Source organism: Alexandromys fortis, unplaced genomic scaffold, assembly GCF_014885135.2.
Source record: "Alexandromys fortis isolate MF-2015 unplaced genomic scaffold, M_Fortis_MF-2015_v1.1 scaffold_23, whole genome shotgun sequence".
In the NCBI taxonomy this organism is placed as follows: domain Eukaryota; kingdom Metazoa; phylum Chordata; class Mammalia; order Rodentia; family Cricetidae; genus Alexandromys; species Alexandromys fortis.
The window spans coordinates 15,003,247-15,018,779 of NW_026067907.1; the positions used below are offsets into that span (position 1 = coordinate 15,003,247).

The 15,533-nt window shown below is 37.8% G+C and overlaps 1 protein-coding gene across 1 annotated transcript in view; it reads left to right on the top strand.

The window, feature by feature from the left end:
* Positions 1-13,733: 13,733 nt before the first annotated feature.
* The window catches only part of Lix1 (limb and CNS expressed 1), a 54,919-nt gene continuing 53,119 nt past the window's right edge, over positions 13,734-15,533 (top strand). Inside the window, exon 1 of the mRNA XM_050135857.1 lies at positions 13,734-13,815. Coding sequence (XP_049991814.1) covers positions 13,734-13,815 — 82 coding nt within the window. The remainder of the gene's footprint in view (positions 13,816-15,533) is intronic.

Consider the following 15,533-nt stretch of genomic DNA (forward strand, 5'->3'; position numbering starts at 1 on the left):
AACAAGTATTTAGTACAAGAAAGAAAATATAAACCAAGTTTCATTCCTCAAGCATAATCTAATTCAGAAGGATAGAGGTGCATGTACGTCTTCAACTTTCCCTGAACAGACCAGTAATAGAAGAGCCTCTTCAAGAAATGACCACCAGATGGCAATATGTGCCAACTGTGACCAACAGAATGCCTAGAGTGATAGAAGAAATACAATAGATGTTTTTCCATGATAAAAACATCAGATTCCCTTTTACCTAAGTGAAATTAATGCTTCTGGCTATTTGCAATAGATCATTATCTAAATTCATTTAAATATTTGGATGTAGGAATATATCAGATACAGTTTCTTTGAAAGTTATACTAATTTTGGAAGTGTTGACACAAGTCCTGCTTTAAACTTTAGTTGTTTCTTTAAGCTGAGGTACTCCATTTTTATACTTTGCCAAAAGTATTTTTATAACATAAACTAATGTTGAAGACAGCTTAATAAGACCACAGAATGTTTGTTTTGGAATACATTTTCTTATATTCAAAGTGTTGAAAGCAAATTGGGAGTAGAAGTGTATGACCTCATCTTGGCTTTACTCCATTGGCTGAGTTGACTTGAATACCTACTATATAAAAAGCTCATTTCTATTTGATAAAATTAGAAGACAGATTTACATGGTTCTTACCCTTAATAGTCTAAGATTTCAAGTGACCTACCAAACAAATTCAAATCAGAAATAGAGGCTTTAACCTAACTGGACAAAGATTTGTAGAAGCTGTTAAAGCTTTAGTACTAAGTAATAAGGGATTTGGATTTTGGAGGTTTTGTTTTATTTGGAAACGATCTGATTGCAAGAGGTTTTTTTGTTATTTTTAAGATTGGGGGTGAGGGGTATCTTTCCGGACAAGTTCTAACCTACATGTTTCAAAATATCTGTAGCCAACAAAACGTTAAACTATACCTATTCCTAATGCATTAAATCTGTATGTTGTAAGTAAATACTTCTGGGGGATCAGGATGTGCAAGACCTTGTTTGATGCACAGCACAGGTGGGAGATAGTTTAGGGTTTCCAGTTTTATTTTTTTAATTTATTTATTTATTAAAGATTTCTGCCTCCTCCCCATCATCGCCTTCCATTTCCCTCCCCCAATCAAGTCCCCCTCCCTCATCATCCCGAAGAGCAATCAGGATTCCCTGCCCTGTGGGAAGTCCAAGAACCACCCACCTCCATTCAGGTCTAGTGAGGTGAGCATCCAAGCCTAGGCTCCTACAAAGCCAGTACGTGCAGTAGGATCAAAAACCCATTGCCATTGTTCTTGAGGTCTCAGTAGTCCTCATTGTCCGCTATGTTCAGCGAGTCCGGTTTTATCCCAGGCTTTTTCAGACCCAGGCCAGCTGGCCTTGGTGAGTTCCCAATAGAGCGTCTCCATTGTCTCAGTGTGTGGGTGCACCCCTCGCGGTCCTGAGTTCCTTGCTCTTGCTCTCTCTCCTTCTGCTCCTGATGTGGACCTTGAGATTTCAGTCCGGTGCTCCAATGTGGGTCTCTGTCTCCTTTCATCGCCTGATGAAGGTTAATATCCAGGAGGATGACTATAAATGGGACACTGTCACTAAGACAAAAGGCAACCCACGGACTGGGTTTCCAGTTTGAGATCTTTGTATCAAGTACCGTCAGCCTTTCAGTTCATTCCTGTGATTTGTAAAGCAGGAACATTTGACAGTATAGAGTCATGAAGACTGGATGAAAGAATTTTTGTAAATATTTGTAAAAAGGTTTAGGGATGTAACTCGGTAGAGGTTTTTTTTTACTTTTGTGATAGTGTGTATACACACACACAAACCCTTACAAAGAACCAAGGTAGTAGTGCCTTCCTTTAATTCTAAGCACTCAGGAGACAGCCCAGTCTAAGGTTCATGACAGCTAGAGTTACGTAGAAAGGCCCTGTTAGCCAGACATGGTAACACATGGCAGATGGATCTTGGAGTTTGAGGCCAACTGGTCTACAGACTGTTCCAAGATAGCCAGGGCTACACAGAGAAACCCTGTCTCAGAAAAAAGAAAAAATAGAGCTTAAAGTTAATAAAATTCATTAGACTTTCCTATTTCATTTATAGTTAAGCTATGATCCTAATATTACCACAACTCAGACCAAGTTAGATAGATAGGTTTTGTATCCACCGAAACACATTTACCAAAACATGTCTGACAGAAACTTTGCTTTTCAGTTTCTTGAATAGTTGACTTTGTTCCGTTAAATAAGCTTTTTCCATACGTGTGACTTATATTTATACTAACCTGGTATTGGTAACCACTGATCTATTCAGCATGCAGATAGATGGCTTTTTTAAAAAAAGGTTGTTTATGTATTTTATGTTTATTAAGGGCTCTGTCTTCATGCACACCCAAAGAAGGAACTTGATTCCATTACAGATGGTTGTGAGCCACGTTGTGGTTGCTGGGAATTCATTACCACTGGAAGTGCAGTCAAGTGCATTTAACTGCTGAGTTATCTGAGTTATCTCGCTCACCAGATAGATGGTTTTGATGTTGGTTCAGAACTATAATATATTTAGAGCATACCAATCACAGGGTTAATGTAGCTTAAAGTAACTATTCTTTTTGCCAATTACTTGGTAAATTTTCTGACAAACAATACCCAGTTGATCTTTGAATCGTCAGGTTTGCTAGCCTCTTCCAGGTGGGCAGAGGCTTACTATCCATGTCCTTTGTCCCTCGGAAGCTCTCAATAGAGCATTAGGCTATATCTTAATTTATTATTGCTAAATGAAGTACTGTCTTAACACAACTGAATAATAGAGTTGGAGGTTAAAAAATCAGAGTAGCTGGGGGCTGAAGAGATAGCTCAGTGATAGAGCATGGACTGCTCTTCCAGAGGACCTGGGTTCAATTCCCAGAACCCATGTGCCAGCTCACAACTGTTGCTAACTCCAGTTCCAGAGGATCTGACCCCTTCATACTAATGCATATAAAATAAAGTTCAATAAATTTTAAAATAATCATAGTTCAATGGACATCACAGTTGTGTGATAATCAAGAATGTGAGAATAACTCCAAAGCCCAGAGAACTTAGAAAAATAGCATTTGCAAAGATACTTAGTATCATATTTTTAAGTCTCTTGTCTTAGTATTGTAAATGATACTAATGTCATCAAAACATGTTAAATTGCTTAAATGATAAAATTAAATGGAGGAAGTGCTTTATTGAGAAAAGTATTTCCTGTGCGAGCATGAAGACCTAAATTTCGATCTTTAGCATCCATGTAGAGGAGCACATACCGCACGGCAGGTCTGATTCCAGGCTGAGACGGTGAGGGTTCACAGGTCGGTGGGTCCCCGGGACAGGCTGGCAGGTCAGTTTCCATTTCATTGAGAGGGACCCTCAATAAGGTAAAGAGCAATAGAGGAAGCTGTTGACCTCTAGCTTCCACATGTGCACACCACACACAATTTCATAACATGATCAAAGTCGTGTCAGTGTAATTCCTTAAAGTATGCTTTACAATATAAATTTGTTTTTTGGTATGATTATCACAATATATGCCTCCCTTTAAAAGGAAATGACTGTGACTATTTGATAATTTAATCTTAAACACTGCTATAAATCTATAGTTTGTCCTATTTTAAGAGGTAAAGTGGGGGGAGTATGTTTTTCCTACATCCATTTTCCAAAAGCTTGCTAGTGTAAAGTTACCAGGGAAAAGATACATGGTGTTTTAAGATACAATTTATAACTGATCACCTCATCTGGGTTTGGAAAGATAGGACTAGCACACCAACCTTATGACAGAAGGAAGATTCTACTTAAGAGCCTGGTATCAAACTGATGAGCAAATTTCAAGAAGTCTGGCGGGGGGGGGGGGCAGTATTCTGGGGAAGGTAATCTGGAAGGGAGATTTGGTTGAATAGATAAGACTGAAAAGGACAGCATGCAAAGGAGGAAGTCATGCAGAAAATTTGGAAGGCAGAAGTATAGTGCGATTTCTATGCTGTAGTCAAAAGGGACCAGATCACAGATGTCTTCTGTGGAATGGAAAATGATGCATTAGTGGAAAAACAACTAGGTTTCAAGCAGCACAGTAACTTCATTTTAAAGAGAATTAGGTGAGACTCATTGACACTTGTCAATGTTAAGAATGATTTGAAAGGAAACCGGACTGAAATTTAAAAGGCAGATATGTCGTGGAAACAGGGTCTAGTCTATCATACCACGGTTATAGAGATTCTCTGTGACCTCATTTTAATTGTAACTGTAAACAAACATCTTTAAATACCAAATTTCTTCCCTGAAGTTGGAGTAGGAGGGCTTTCTGTCTATGTGTTACTTTCATTGGTCAAATAAAGAAACTGCCTTGACCTTTTGATAGGACAGCAGCTTAGATAGGCAGAGTAGACTGAACAGAGTGCTGGGAGAAAGAAAGCAGAGTCGGACAGATGCCATGATTCTCCAGCCTGAGATGGACGTAGGTTAGAATCTTCCTGGTAAACCACAACCCCATGATGATACACAGCTTACTAGATATGGGTTAAAGCAAAATGTGAGAGTTAGCCAAGAAAAGACTAGACATAATGGGCCAGGTAGTGTTTAAATGAATACAGTTTCTGTGTTGTTATTTCCTGGGCTAAGCTAGCCGTGCGGGAGCCAGGCAGGATGAAAAGCAGGCCTGCTCGCCTCATCACTACATGAAGTTACAGAATGAGTAAGGTTGTGAGAGGCTTGATGGCAGGGTGGAACTAATGAACAATGAAAAGGCAAATTGCAGGACAGCTGATTTTGGGTGGTTTGAAACTTGTACCTGATTAGGGTCTCTGTAGAGTCACTTGGCACCACACCTGTCTTACCTCACAGGCACTAAGTGCAAGGAGACAGTCTATACAACCAGATTTTGATGTCTATCCTGCCATACTCACTTTTTACGAAGCAAAGCCTATATATATATATATATATATATTACATATCCATGAAAAGCCCATCTCAATAGAAATAGAACATTCTCTGAGTTTGGGGATAAGGGGGGCAGGAGGGAGCACTTTCTCCCTGAGCTCAAAGACACCCAGATATTTTTAGAGAAACAGAAGAATTTATTATTTTGTACTTTGGACTGTCTCCAGTTTACAACTTGTGGGAAAATAGGATCCCTTCGTATGCAGTTTAATATTCCTCCTTAAACAGATTTTGAAAAGGCATAGTTCTTTGTCAGCAGAATGCTTGCTAATGCAGTACTCTGGTCACAACAGGAAGTATGTGGAAATTATAGTTTACAGTGTGAAATGGAAAAGCATGAGGCTTTTATCTTAATGTAAGCATATCTATAAGTAGCTGGAACTGAATTAAGTGTCTACTTATGATGCAACCTTTACAGGAAACTTCATCTAAAATAGATGGAGCTGTGAAATTACTGGTTGCTGGAACCTGGCATCATCAAATCTTATAGTTAAGTCATTTGTAACCAATATAAACCTTTCCTGTGTTTGTTTTAACCTAATACTTTTTCTCCTATTCTACATATTTCAAATTACTCATTTTTTTGAAAAATCTAAGCATTCTGCACAACTATACCTATACAAACATGATTTTTTTAAAAAATGGTGTCTCGTCCCCCAGCACTCTCTGTGGAAGACCCACCCCCATCCTCTTCCTTTGAGAAGTGGCTCAAACACTACTGGACTTCAGTAGTCTCTTTACAGACAAAGCACATCACTCCATAGCCACTTCTTGTGTCAATTTTTTTTCAAGCAACCAACTGTATAAATCTCAGTCCTAGAGGGGAGGTTTGAGAGAAATGGAAGGACGGGAACTAATAATTAGATAAACTTTGAAAGAAAATATCATAATAAAAGCCATTGGCAAAATCTACCCCATAAACCAAAATTTTTAAACTATCAATTTCAAGACATGAATTGTTCTGGAATTCAGCCAGCCACCATTAAAGTATCAGTTCAGTTTTCACAGACACATATTTAATGACCAAATGGCCTGACATCATTATCTCCAATCTTATAAATAGAACAGCCAAATTCTTCCAGCTTTAAATAATTCCAAGTTTATATCAAAGCTGTTAACCTGTGAGCTAAACCTTCCCTGATATCCTTGACCTGTAAAGTATTTCTTAAAGAATAAACTGTGCTTCTGTTGGAGTCCAAATTCTAAGATAGGGCTGGACAATTGGTTATATAAGACTGTAAGAACCCACAGGTCCATGCAGGAACCCCAAATATATTCACCAATCAAGCGGCTCTGATAAGTGAAAACTTTATTGTGTTTTCTGGCTATGAAGGTGAACTCAGATATCCCTAACAAGGATAAAAGACACTTTGTAACTGCTTTTTACAAATCTTTATATAAAATGAAGAAATATCCATCTCCTTACTCTGCAGATGGGATATTCATTATTTCTCTATTAGTCATGTGGTCCAACAATTACTTATTATTGGCAATTCCCTAATGTGGTTGAATTATCAATGGATGAAAAGTCAAGTAAAATTATACTATGTTACTTGTGTTTTTAAACTTTTGTCTGTAGAAAATGTCAACAATTACTTTTCCAGCTGACTCTCATAAACGCCTTCATACAAGCATCTCTTTGATCTCCTCCCAACAGACAATAAATAAACTCTGAGAAGTCCATTCACCTCTTTCAGTCACTAAAGCTGGTGCTTAGCAGCCACTCGTCCTTCCTCCTGGCTGGCCTTTTTCTGAGAAAAAAATTGACAGAACCTCAACAAAGTTAACGTCTGATTCTTCTTCTTCCCCCTCCCACCCTTCCTGGGAAACAATGCTAATCATGACTTCAACCTCTTGCTGGATCCCATTTCACCTTTTCAGTTCCCCCTCTACATCTTCACTGGAATCTGTCAGTTTCTGTAAACGGTTCGTTCTGTCTTAACATTCTAACCCCATGCCTTTGACTCCTCTTTATTTCGTCTATTTTGTCATAAACTTTTCAGCATCAAGGCATAGACAGATAAATTAAAAAAAAAATTATTTCAGGGAAGATAAGCATCCTAGCCATCAATTTTAGATCTCATTTTTTTTTTATAAATGTGTAATGAGTTAGCTTAAACTAAGTATGCTATTAAGACAAGGGAAATGAACTTTTCTTAACAGCAAAGTTGCTTCCTCATGTTCTCTGTCCCACCCCCCACCCCAACCCACCTGTGGTTGTCTCATCATCCCCTCTCACCCTGAGAAGGCTGGACTGCTCATAGATTCATTGAAGCTTTTTCTTTTATCACTGGGGACTGAGTTTTATTACTGAGCATTTTAGTTAAATGCCATTTCTCATCCTTTAAATTAGTACCCTCACAGAGTTTGTTAGAACATCATTTTCTTTACTGTAGTCATTTACTATTTCTGTAGGCAGAGACTGCTCATTCATTTCTTGACTGCTCAGACCCAAATAATCACACAGAAATGATATTAATTACAACACTGTTTGGTCTATTAGCTCAGACTTCTTGTTAGCTAACTCTTACATCTTAAATTAGCCCATTTCTATTAATCACTGATCACTGTGAGGCTATGGCCTACTGGTAAAAGTTCTGGGGTATCTGTTTCCTTCAGCAACTACATGACATCTCTTTGATTCCACCTACTCTCTATATGTCTCTGTTCAGATTTCCCACCCGGCTGTACTCTGCTAAGCCATTGGGTGAAACAGCTTTTTTTATTAACCAGTGGTAATAAAACAAATTCATAGTATAATATGGGAATCCCACATCATCTCCTCTTTTCTGTCTAAATAAAAGAGAAGGTTTTAACTTTAACAACATAATATTTACATATAACAAAACAGGTATCAAGCAAGAATTGTAATTACAATATTTTTATAAGTCTAAAGTTTCATATCTAATTCTTCATCACAACTAAGGAAAACTATATCTGTCTTCAGTTCTTCAAAGACCCCAGAAGGAAATCACATTACCTATGAAAACAGGAAGTAAATTGTAAACAACTTCCAAAACTCTAAATTGACAGAGACATCTAGCCACCTGGACAGTTACCCAGTTTTTCTGTACCATTGGGGCATCCATCTTCAGCCTACAGGCCCATAGTATCCAGCAGACTTTTTTATAAAGCAGGAAATTTGAAAGGCTGTTTCACCTATCTTGGCAGTATCAGTCACCTTCTTTTGTATTTTTCAGAATGTCTGGCAGTTTCTTATGTGAAACAGAAACCCTGAAGAACCATCCTGTCTTTCGGAACATTTAGCAGTCACTTTTCTGTGGGTCCTGTATGTCCAGTTCATATAGCACACCATTAAACAGTCCAGGCAAGAACAGTTTCTTGCCCAAATGGCTAGCCTTGTCACATTAAAGGCAAATTTCATAATGAGCTTTTTCAAAACCCATCAATCTCTATAAAAGTTATTGGTGCTGCCAGAAGCAGACATATCTCACTGTTGAGAAAAGTCTAAGTTCTTAAAACATTTTAAATGCCATATTCCATAGGTCTTTGAAGTGTTGAAGATTCTTTAAGTAAAATAATATATCTCTATATATCTAGAAAACCTAACTAACATGACTACAACTTTGACTATTACAAATTACTACCTATTAATCTGCAATTTTTAATTATACATTACATTTTTAAATGAACTGTCCAAACACAATACTTTAAACAAGAACAAAAACACATATAACAAAATTGTGCCAATAAACTATAAATTTGTATCAATAAGCCAAAGTGCATATCAATGTATTCATCTCTATATCATATCTGCCTTGTTTGTTTTTTTTTTGAGAGATTGACTGTGACCATTAACAATTTATACCCAACCCCTTTTAAATAAAGACAAACATTTATAAATGATCATTTTGGGAATTTGGGCATAGTTTTCCCCAAATTGCATCCTGTTTTTTGTTGGGTGAAGTATTTTTAGGGGTTCATGGAGACATTTCAGAGGGATCTTATTCCATCAAACCACATTAGCCTGGAAGGAATCCACAGGTTCTCGTCTTCTGTAGAAACCAAAGTAGAATCTCTTTTCCAAAGCAACATATCCCTTAGACCTAAATTTTGAAGTCAAGATACCTTTATGTTGGTTTAACTTAGCAGCCCCCAGAATCAAATGTCTCTCTTTAATCAAAAAATTTGAAGAAAACACAATAATATACATGATCCAGACTGTCTGTATACATTCCATCTTTACATGGCTTATTTTTCTTTACCCCTTTAATCGTGACTGTCTGTACTCCTTTATATTACACTTTTACTGTCTCTTTGTTTTATTTTTTAACTGTCTATATTCTTTTTCTTCTCTCCCCCAAGCCTATGTGCGTTTATCCAAAACTGTAACCTATTTAGAGGTTTGTCTCTGTCTGAATCTGTCTTTATTGCATATCTGTAATCATTTTCTGATCAGGAGTACTTTTTAAATGGTAAGCAGCTTAGCTGCAGCATCCCTGGATGCTGACTGCCTCTCTTGGCCTTTCAATATGGCAGAGGTACATTTACTGTTAACTCTAAGATCCATGCTCATTGCTCCAGCTCCAGGGGTACAGCAGATCTATGTCACCATTAATCAACTTGTAGTACTCTGCCCACAAACCCCATTCAAATTCTTCATAGCCCGACCTCTCAAAAGAGCCAGAGTCATTTGTTTGTGCTGCCAGTACAAACCAGGAAGCCATTTCTTAAAGAAGCTATGCATGCAATTTTTTGCTGCTAGCACTGAGTCAGGAAAACGTCTCTTAAAGGAGTCATTCCTCTGCTTGCTGCCAGCAAACAGAGTCTATCTGAAAAATGCGGCTACCAAGAAGCTGTGCTTAACTCTGTTCTTTTGTTTCTATAATTCCTTCCTAAACTCTCTCAGTTTTTATAAGGATGTAGTTGCCTATGTTGGTGAGCCATTTTGCAAGCAGAGACTGCGCATTTGTTTCCCAGCCATTTAGACCCAAATAATCACACACAAACAATATTAATTACAACACTGTTTGGCCTATTAGCTCAGACTTCTTATTAACTTCTTATCTCTTGAATTAACCCATTTCTATTAATCTATGTATCACCACCAGGCTGTGGCCTACTGGTAAAGGTTCCAGGGCACCTGTCTCCTTCAGCAGCTGCATGGCATCTCTTTGATTCCACCTACTCTCTCTATGTATCTCTGTTCAGATTTCCCACCTGGATGTACTGTGCTAAGCCATTGGCTGAAGCAGCTTCTATGTTAACCAGTGTTAATAAAACAAATTCAGAGCATACAGAGGGAAATCCCACGTCACATATTTTAATTGTACCTTTGGCATAACCGTCAGGTAATCGACGCTCACAGTGAAAGCCATAAATCCCTGTTAAAATACACACATTGCTCAAGGTTTCCCTGTCCCTCCCACGTCTCCATCAGTTGCTTTTTACATCAAAGTAAAGTAAGAAACCACATAGTAGTTTTTCTGACTGCTATTAATGGAAGTTTGATCTAAGAAATTCTTATGAGCATTCAAAGAAGAATGTGTAAGCAGAGGCGTAGGAAAACTTTTATTGAAAGATTGCACTTAATGAGGAAACAGTGCTAACTTTGATATTGTATGGTCTGCCTTCATTAAAGTTACTGCTTTCATTACTAATGTGAAAGACCATGTTTCTTTGAGCATGGCAAATTTGTTGTGAGGGTCTTTGTTAAGATCCTCATAGCTACTGGGTGGTGATGGCTCACACCTTTAATCCCAGCACTTGGGAGGCAAAGATAAGTGAATCTCTGTGAGATCAAACCTGGCCTACAGAGTGAGTTCCAGTACAGCCAAAACTACACTGAGAAACCCTGTCTCGGGGGAAAAAGAGAGAGAGAGAGTGATGCTCATAGGTTTTTTTTTTTTTTTTTTTTTTTTTTTTTTTTTTTTTTTTACAAATTCCTATGTGTCAGTGAATATCTTTTAATTCATCATATTGACTTCTGTGTCTCCTATGAATGAATGGTTAAGCTGCCTGGGACTAGAGGCGACTTTCTGAATATCAGTCTACCATTTGTGAAATGAATATATGATCTTCTAGACATCTAGAAAAGCTGTTCAAACATTTGTGTTCATTTATAAGCATAAAGTCATAGGTGTTAGAATGTAAATAGAGCATTCAGAATAACTCTCTGATTTTATGCAAGAGAAATGTAAACTCAGAGATGAGTGGCTTTTCACAGTTAGATGACAAAAATATAATTCTAGGCCTTATTGAGCCCACATTTATTGTTCCTTCTACTACGCTATTTGAGTCTCAAGAGATCACTGGCCACTCTTCCAGAGCACTGACTGCTTCTCCAGAGTATCCAGGTTAATGTCCCAGCATTCATAGACACCAGGTACACATGCAGTGCAAAGAAATAAATGCAAGTAAAACATTCATACACATAAATGTTTTAAAGAATTGTTATATTCAGTTTAGGTCTACAGGAAAAGCCTATTTACTGATCAAAATCTAGGCATGAATCATTTCTAACTTTTCTGTTTCCTATTATCAGTGTCATTCCTTGGGGAAATCCATATTATTTGTCCTGGTTCTATAATGAGAACACTAATTGTCTTGGTTTCCAATATTATGTTATTCTCAAAGCACTTACATTCATTCATACCATGTGTCTATTCTCAGGGCAACAGGGTTGGTTTTCAACCACCAGTCACCCAGTTTATTTTTGAAATTAGGAGCTTATTTACTCCAAATAAAAGATAAATTTTGAGCTCTTGGACTACAGTAACTAATATTTTTCTGGTATGAAGTGTTGCTCAGTGACAGATTGCTTGTTTAGCCTGTGCACATCTCTGGGTTTGATCTTCAGCAACATACACACATGCACATTCACACACACACATACTTGTTCACAAATTAGTGCAGGTCATATAAAGTATACATTGTGACCCAAAGTAAATATCTTCATGTTAAGGTCAAGCATACATATGAAATATACATAGATCTATATGTAATTTCATTTAATGTTTTTTCCCATGGAGCAGCCTTGAGTTTCTTCTTTCCGTGGCCTGTATTTCCTGTGAGTATTTGCCAGAAAATAGTCATTATAATGACAGTTACTATTACTGCTAGATTTTCCTTTTCTTCATTTTTAAGCCCTCCCTTGTATAAGTAGCTGAAGAAATTTTCACATGAAAGACATTTTATTTATACACAATCTTTAAAGGATGAGTTTCATAATAATAGGATGTGAAAGTTGGAAAGAACATTATAGAAAACAACCTGTAGTGAATGCCATGTAACAAGACTTAAACAGGGGGCTCAGGTGGGGAGACTTAAAGCAAAGAGGTCTTCCACAGCTCCTCAACAACTAACAGATGTTAAAATCAGGTTTGTTTTTTTTATTTCTGGCATTACATATAATTACAATGTGATCACATGACATGTTTGTCTCTTGTCAAAATATTATTTTACATATAGTTATGGATGCTGTAGAGATCATAGGAAAAATATGATTTATGTTTTTTTAATAATGTCTATATTCTTTTAAAGGTATTATTTTTTGCTCTTGCTCACCAGAAATTCTTGTCACTTTTGTTGCTGTTGTTTTTGGTGTTGGTGTTGATGTTGCTGCTGGTGTTGGTGTTGGTGGTAGTGCTATTGTTGTAGGTGGTGTTGGTGGTAGTGCTGTTGTTGTAGGTGGTGTTGGTGGTAGTGCTATTGTTGTAGGTGGTGGTAGTCATGGTGGTGGTGGTGGTAGTGGTGCTGGTGGTAGTGGTGGTGATGGTGCTGGTAGTGTATGTAGGTTCATGTTCAGAGGATGATACTATATAACCTCTTTTGTCACTCTCCACCTTATTTTTTACAGAGTATTGCTATGAATAAGAAACTCCCTATTTCTGCTAACTTGATTGGTAGACGGGTTCTGGGATCCATCTGCTTCCCTACACTAGAGTTACTTGTACATGCAGCCATGCCTGGCTTTTCCATAGGTACTAAGGATTTGAACTCAAGTCCTCTTGCTTTTACAACAAAGGTCATTATACACTGAGCCATTTCTCCAGACCTTCACCCTGATATTTTTAATAGAATGAATTATTATGAGTGAGTGGTATCACAATTAATTAAGTCAGTCTTAGGAATGGTTTTGTTTGGGGATCAATAGAATAAGTGTGGTCATGCAAGCTACAAAACAGTCCACCAGGTTTCGCTTGGTACTGTTCACCAGAATCCACTGTCATTGGGGAGAGGATTCTGAATGCATTCATAAAGCATAATTTAACTTCAATCATAATATTTGTAGTACCCTCTTTTCCAAACAGGAATTTAGATTATGTTGGTTATAGTAGTTATACAATTATGGCAGTCTCCAGGAGCCTCTCCTTTGTAATTTAGTAAATTGCTTTGAGAAACGTGCTTCTTGAGTTCTTATTCCTGGGTCAGTTCATTTGAAGATAGAAGGCCAAAAGAAATGCCCAAATAGGCAGGCAGCGCAGCACAGCCCAGGCAAAATCTGTTTGGAAAGGAACTCTGTTCCCACGATTAGTGAGCTTCCCGAGCCAGCCTGTAGGTGGGTGTGTTTAACAGGGGGAAGCAATGGGAACCAGCCTGTCAGCCAGCCTTTCAGGCTAATTAGCTCAGAACACAACAAAGATAAGTGAGCCTGAGAGGAGGGCCCTGAGGGTCTTTAGATTCTGGGAAATGTCTGATTGGCAGATGTTAAAAGGGATTCTTCGGTAATCCAGTGCATCAATGAACTGCACAAATTCAGTCCAGAGCTGCGAGAATTCAGGCATGCGGACGCTGTGCAGCCGGCTTGCACAGTCAGAGTCGAGATGGACAGAACCTTGGAATCTCTAAGGCACATCATTGCCCAAGCCTTGCCTCACAGAGACCCGGCTTTGGTCTTCAAAGACTGTAAGTACGGAAGGAGAAAACCTTATTTTTTTCTGACTTTTTAGAGAATAGCCATAAGTGTCTAGTCACTTCCTATTTAACTATGATTTCTGCTAGATCTTTGTAGTCTTGTGTTGTGGGCTAAGCGATATTTAAATTGTTTCCAACTTCAGTCAGGAAAATGATTCCATTTTACCTACATCCACGAGGTTCTGAGTTATTTTGCCAAGACACTACTGTATAGAAGACCCCTTTTCTAAAATCTAAAATGTGCCAAGTCTTAATGAACTTTTCCAGATGCTTTTTAAATAAGGCAAAGCTGACTAGAATTTGGTGAAAACTAAAAATATCTTGGAAATGATAATAAAAAATGCATCTCTAGTGGTTAATCTATTTAATCTTCCAAAACATAGCTAGTCACATTTAAATCCAGTACTATTTTTATCTAAAAATATTTGTAGTAAACAAAATTTAATAATAAATTGCCACTGAGCTCCTAAATTTTAATAACAAATTATAAAGCCAATAAAATGAGATATCTTCCTCACCTCAGCCTTATTCCCCACATCCCCACCCCCACCCCACATGGCTTGGCAAAGTTATTTTCAAATCTTTTTCTAAAATGATTATGAAAAATAATTCAGTCGACCTTTCCAATTCGAGCAATACTATTAAACCATTTGTCATATAACTTTGCTTCTGGAACCAATTTGATTTCTTGCTGCTGCAAAACAGACTATCTTCACAGTGTATCTTATCTACAGTGGGTATCAGATTACAAAGGGCTTCTGAAATAGAATTGCGCTTTGGAACTGCCCAAAAGGTGAAAATGCATATGGAATGTCTTTCAGCCTGCAATGCATTACAGCTTTCTTCCTTGTGACTCTAGTGATGTCTGTCTCCATCAAAGTATCAGTGGTTTGGATTTCGCGTCTGATTAGTGAGTAACAGTCCTCTCCAGATGTCCCTGTAGCTTATATTTCTCATATGTGTGGTGAAGAAAGAGAAACGTTGGGCCACTTTATTCTATAAAATTTCCCTCTTAGAAATTAAATCGTAACCAATCTGGCCTCCAAGGCATAAAATGAAAGCTATTTTCTTTCTTTCTTTTTTTTGAATATTGCCTTCAAGCATTTGTCAATAGCTATGTTAGAAATAATAAAAATCACTCCATCCTGAAGCCTAGCCTGGAGTCTGTTCTGGCTTGTTATGTTTCCCTCAGTGAAAGAAAAGGAAAGAATGTCTCTCCCCTACATTGCATTCAGCTCTTAGTGAAGGGCAAATGGCACTGGCATGTCCAAAGCTTTGGGTAAACTGTAAGGACTTACATCTAGACTTTGGAGCGCAGAGGCAGTAAAAAGAAATGGAGGGAAAAGTGAAGCTGCATGGTCCAGGTTTTAAGCTGAACTAATTTCTTCCAATTGCATACTGTCTGTCACCAAAATGTTTGCAAGAATGTTATTTTTTTTCTTGTTTTTTTTTTCCCCTGAGACTCTTATAATCCACACAGAAATTCTTTCATATGGAAAAAATGTGTCACATTTCATATATTTCATTCATTCACAGCAACAACAACAAAAACGCCTGAATTTGGCATTTCTCATTGCCGACTTTCCCTGGAACAACTGCTGCCCCGTAGCTGGCAGCTGCTTGTCTCACTTCGTGAGTGTGAAAGTTTGAGTGCTGGTCCTCTCTCTTCTGGCTTGTCTAACCCGGGAACAAGGGACTAAGTGACAAAT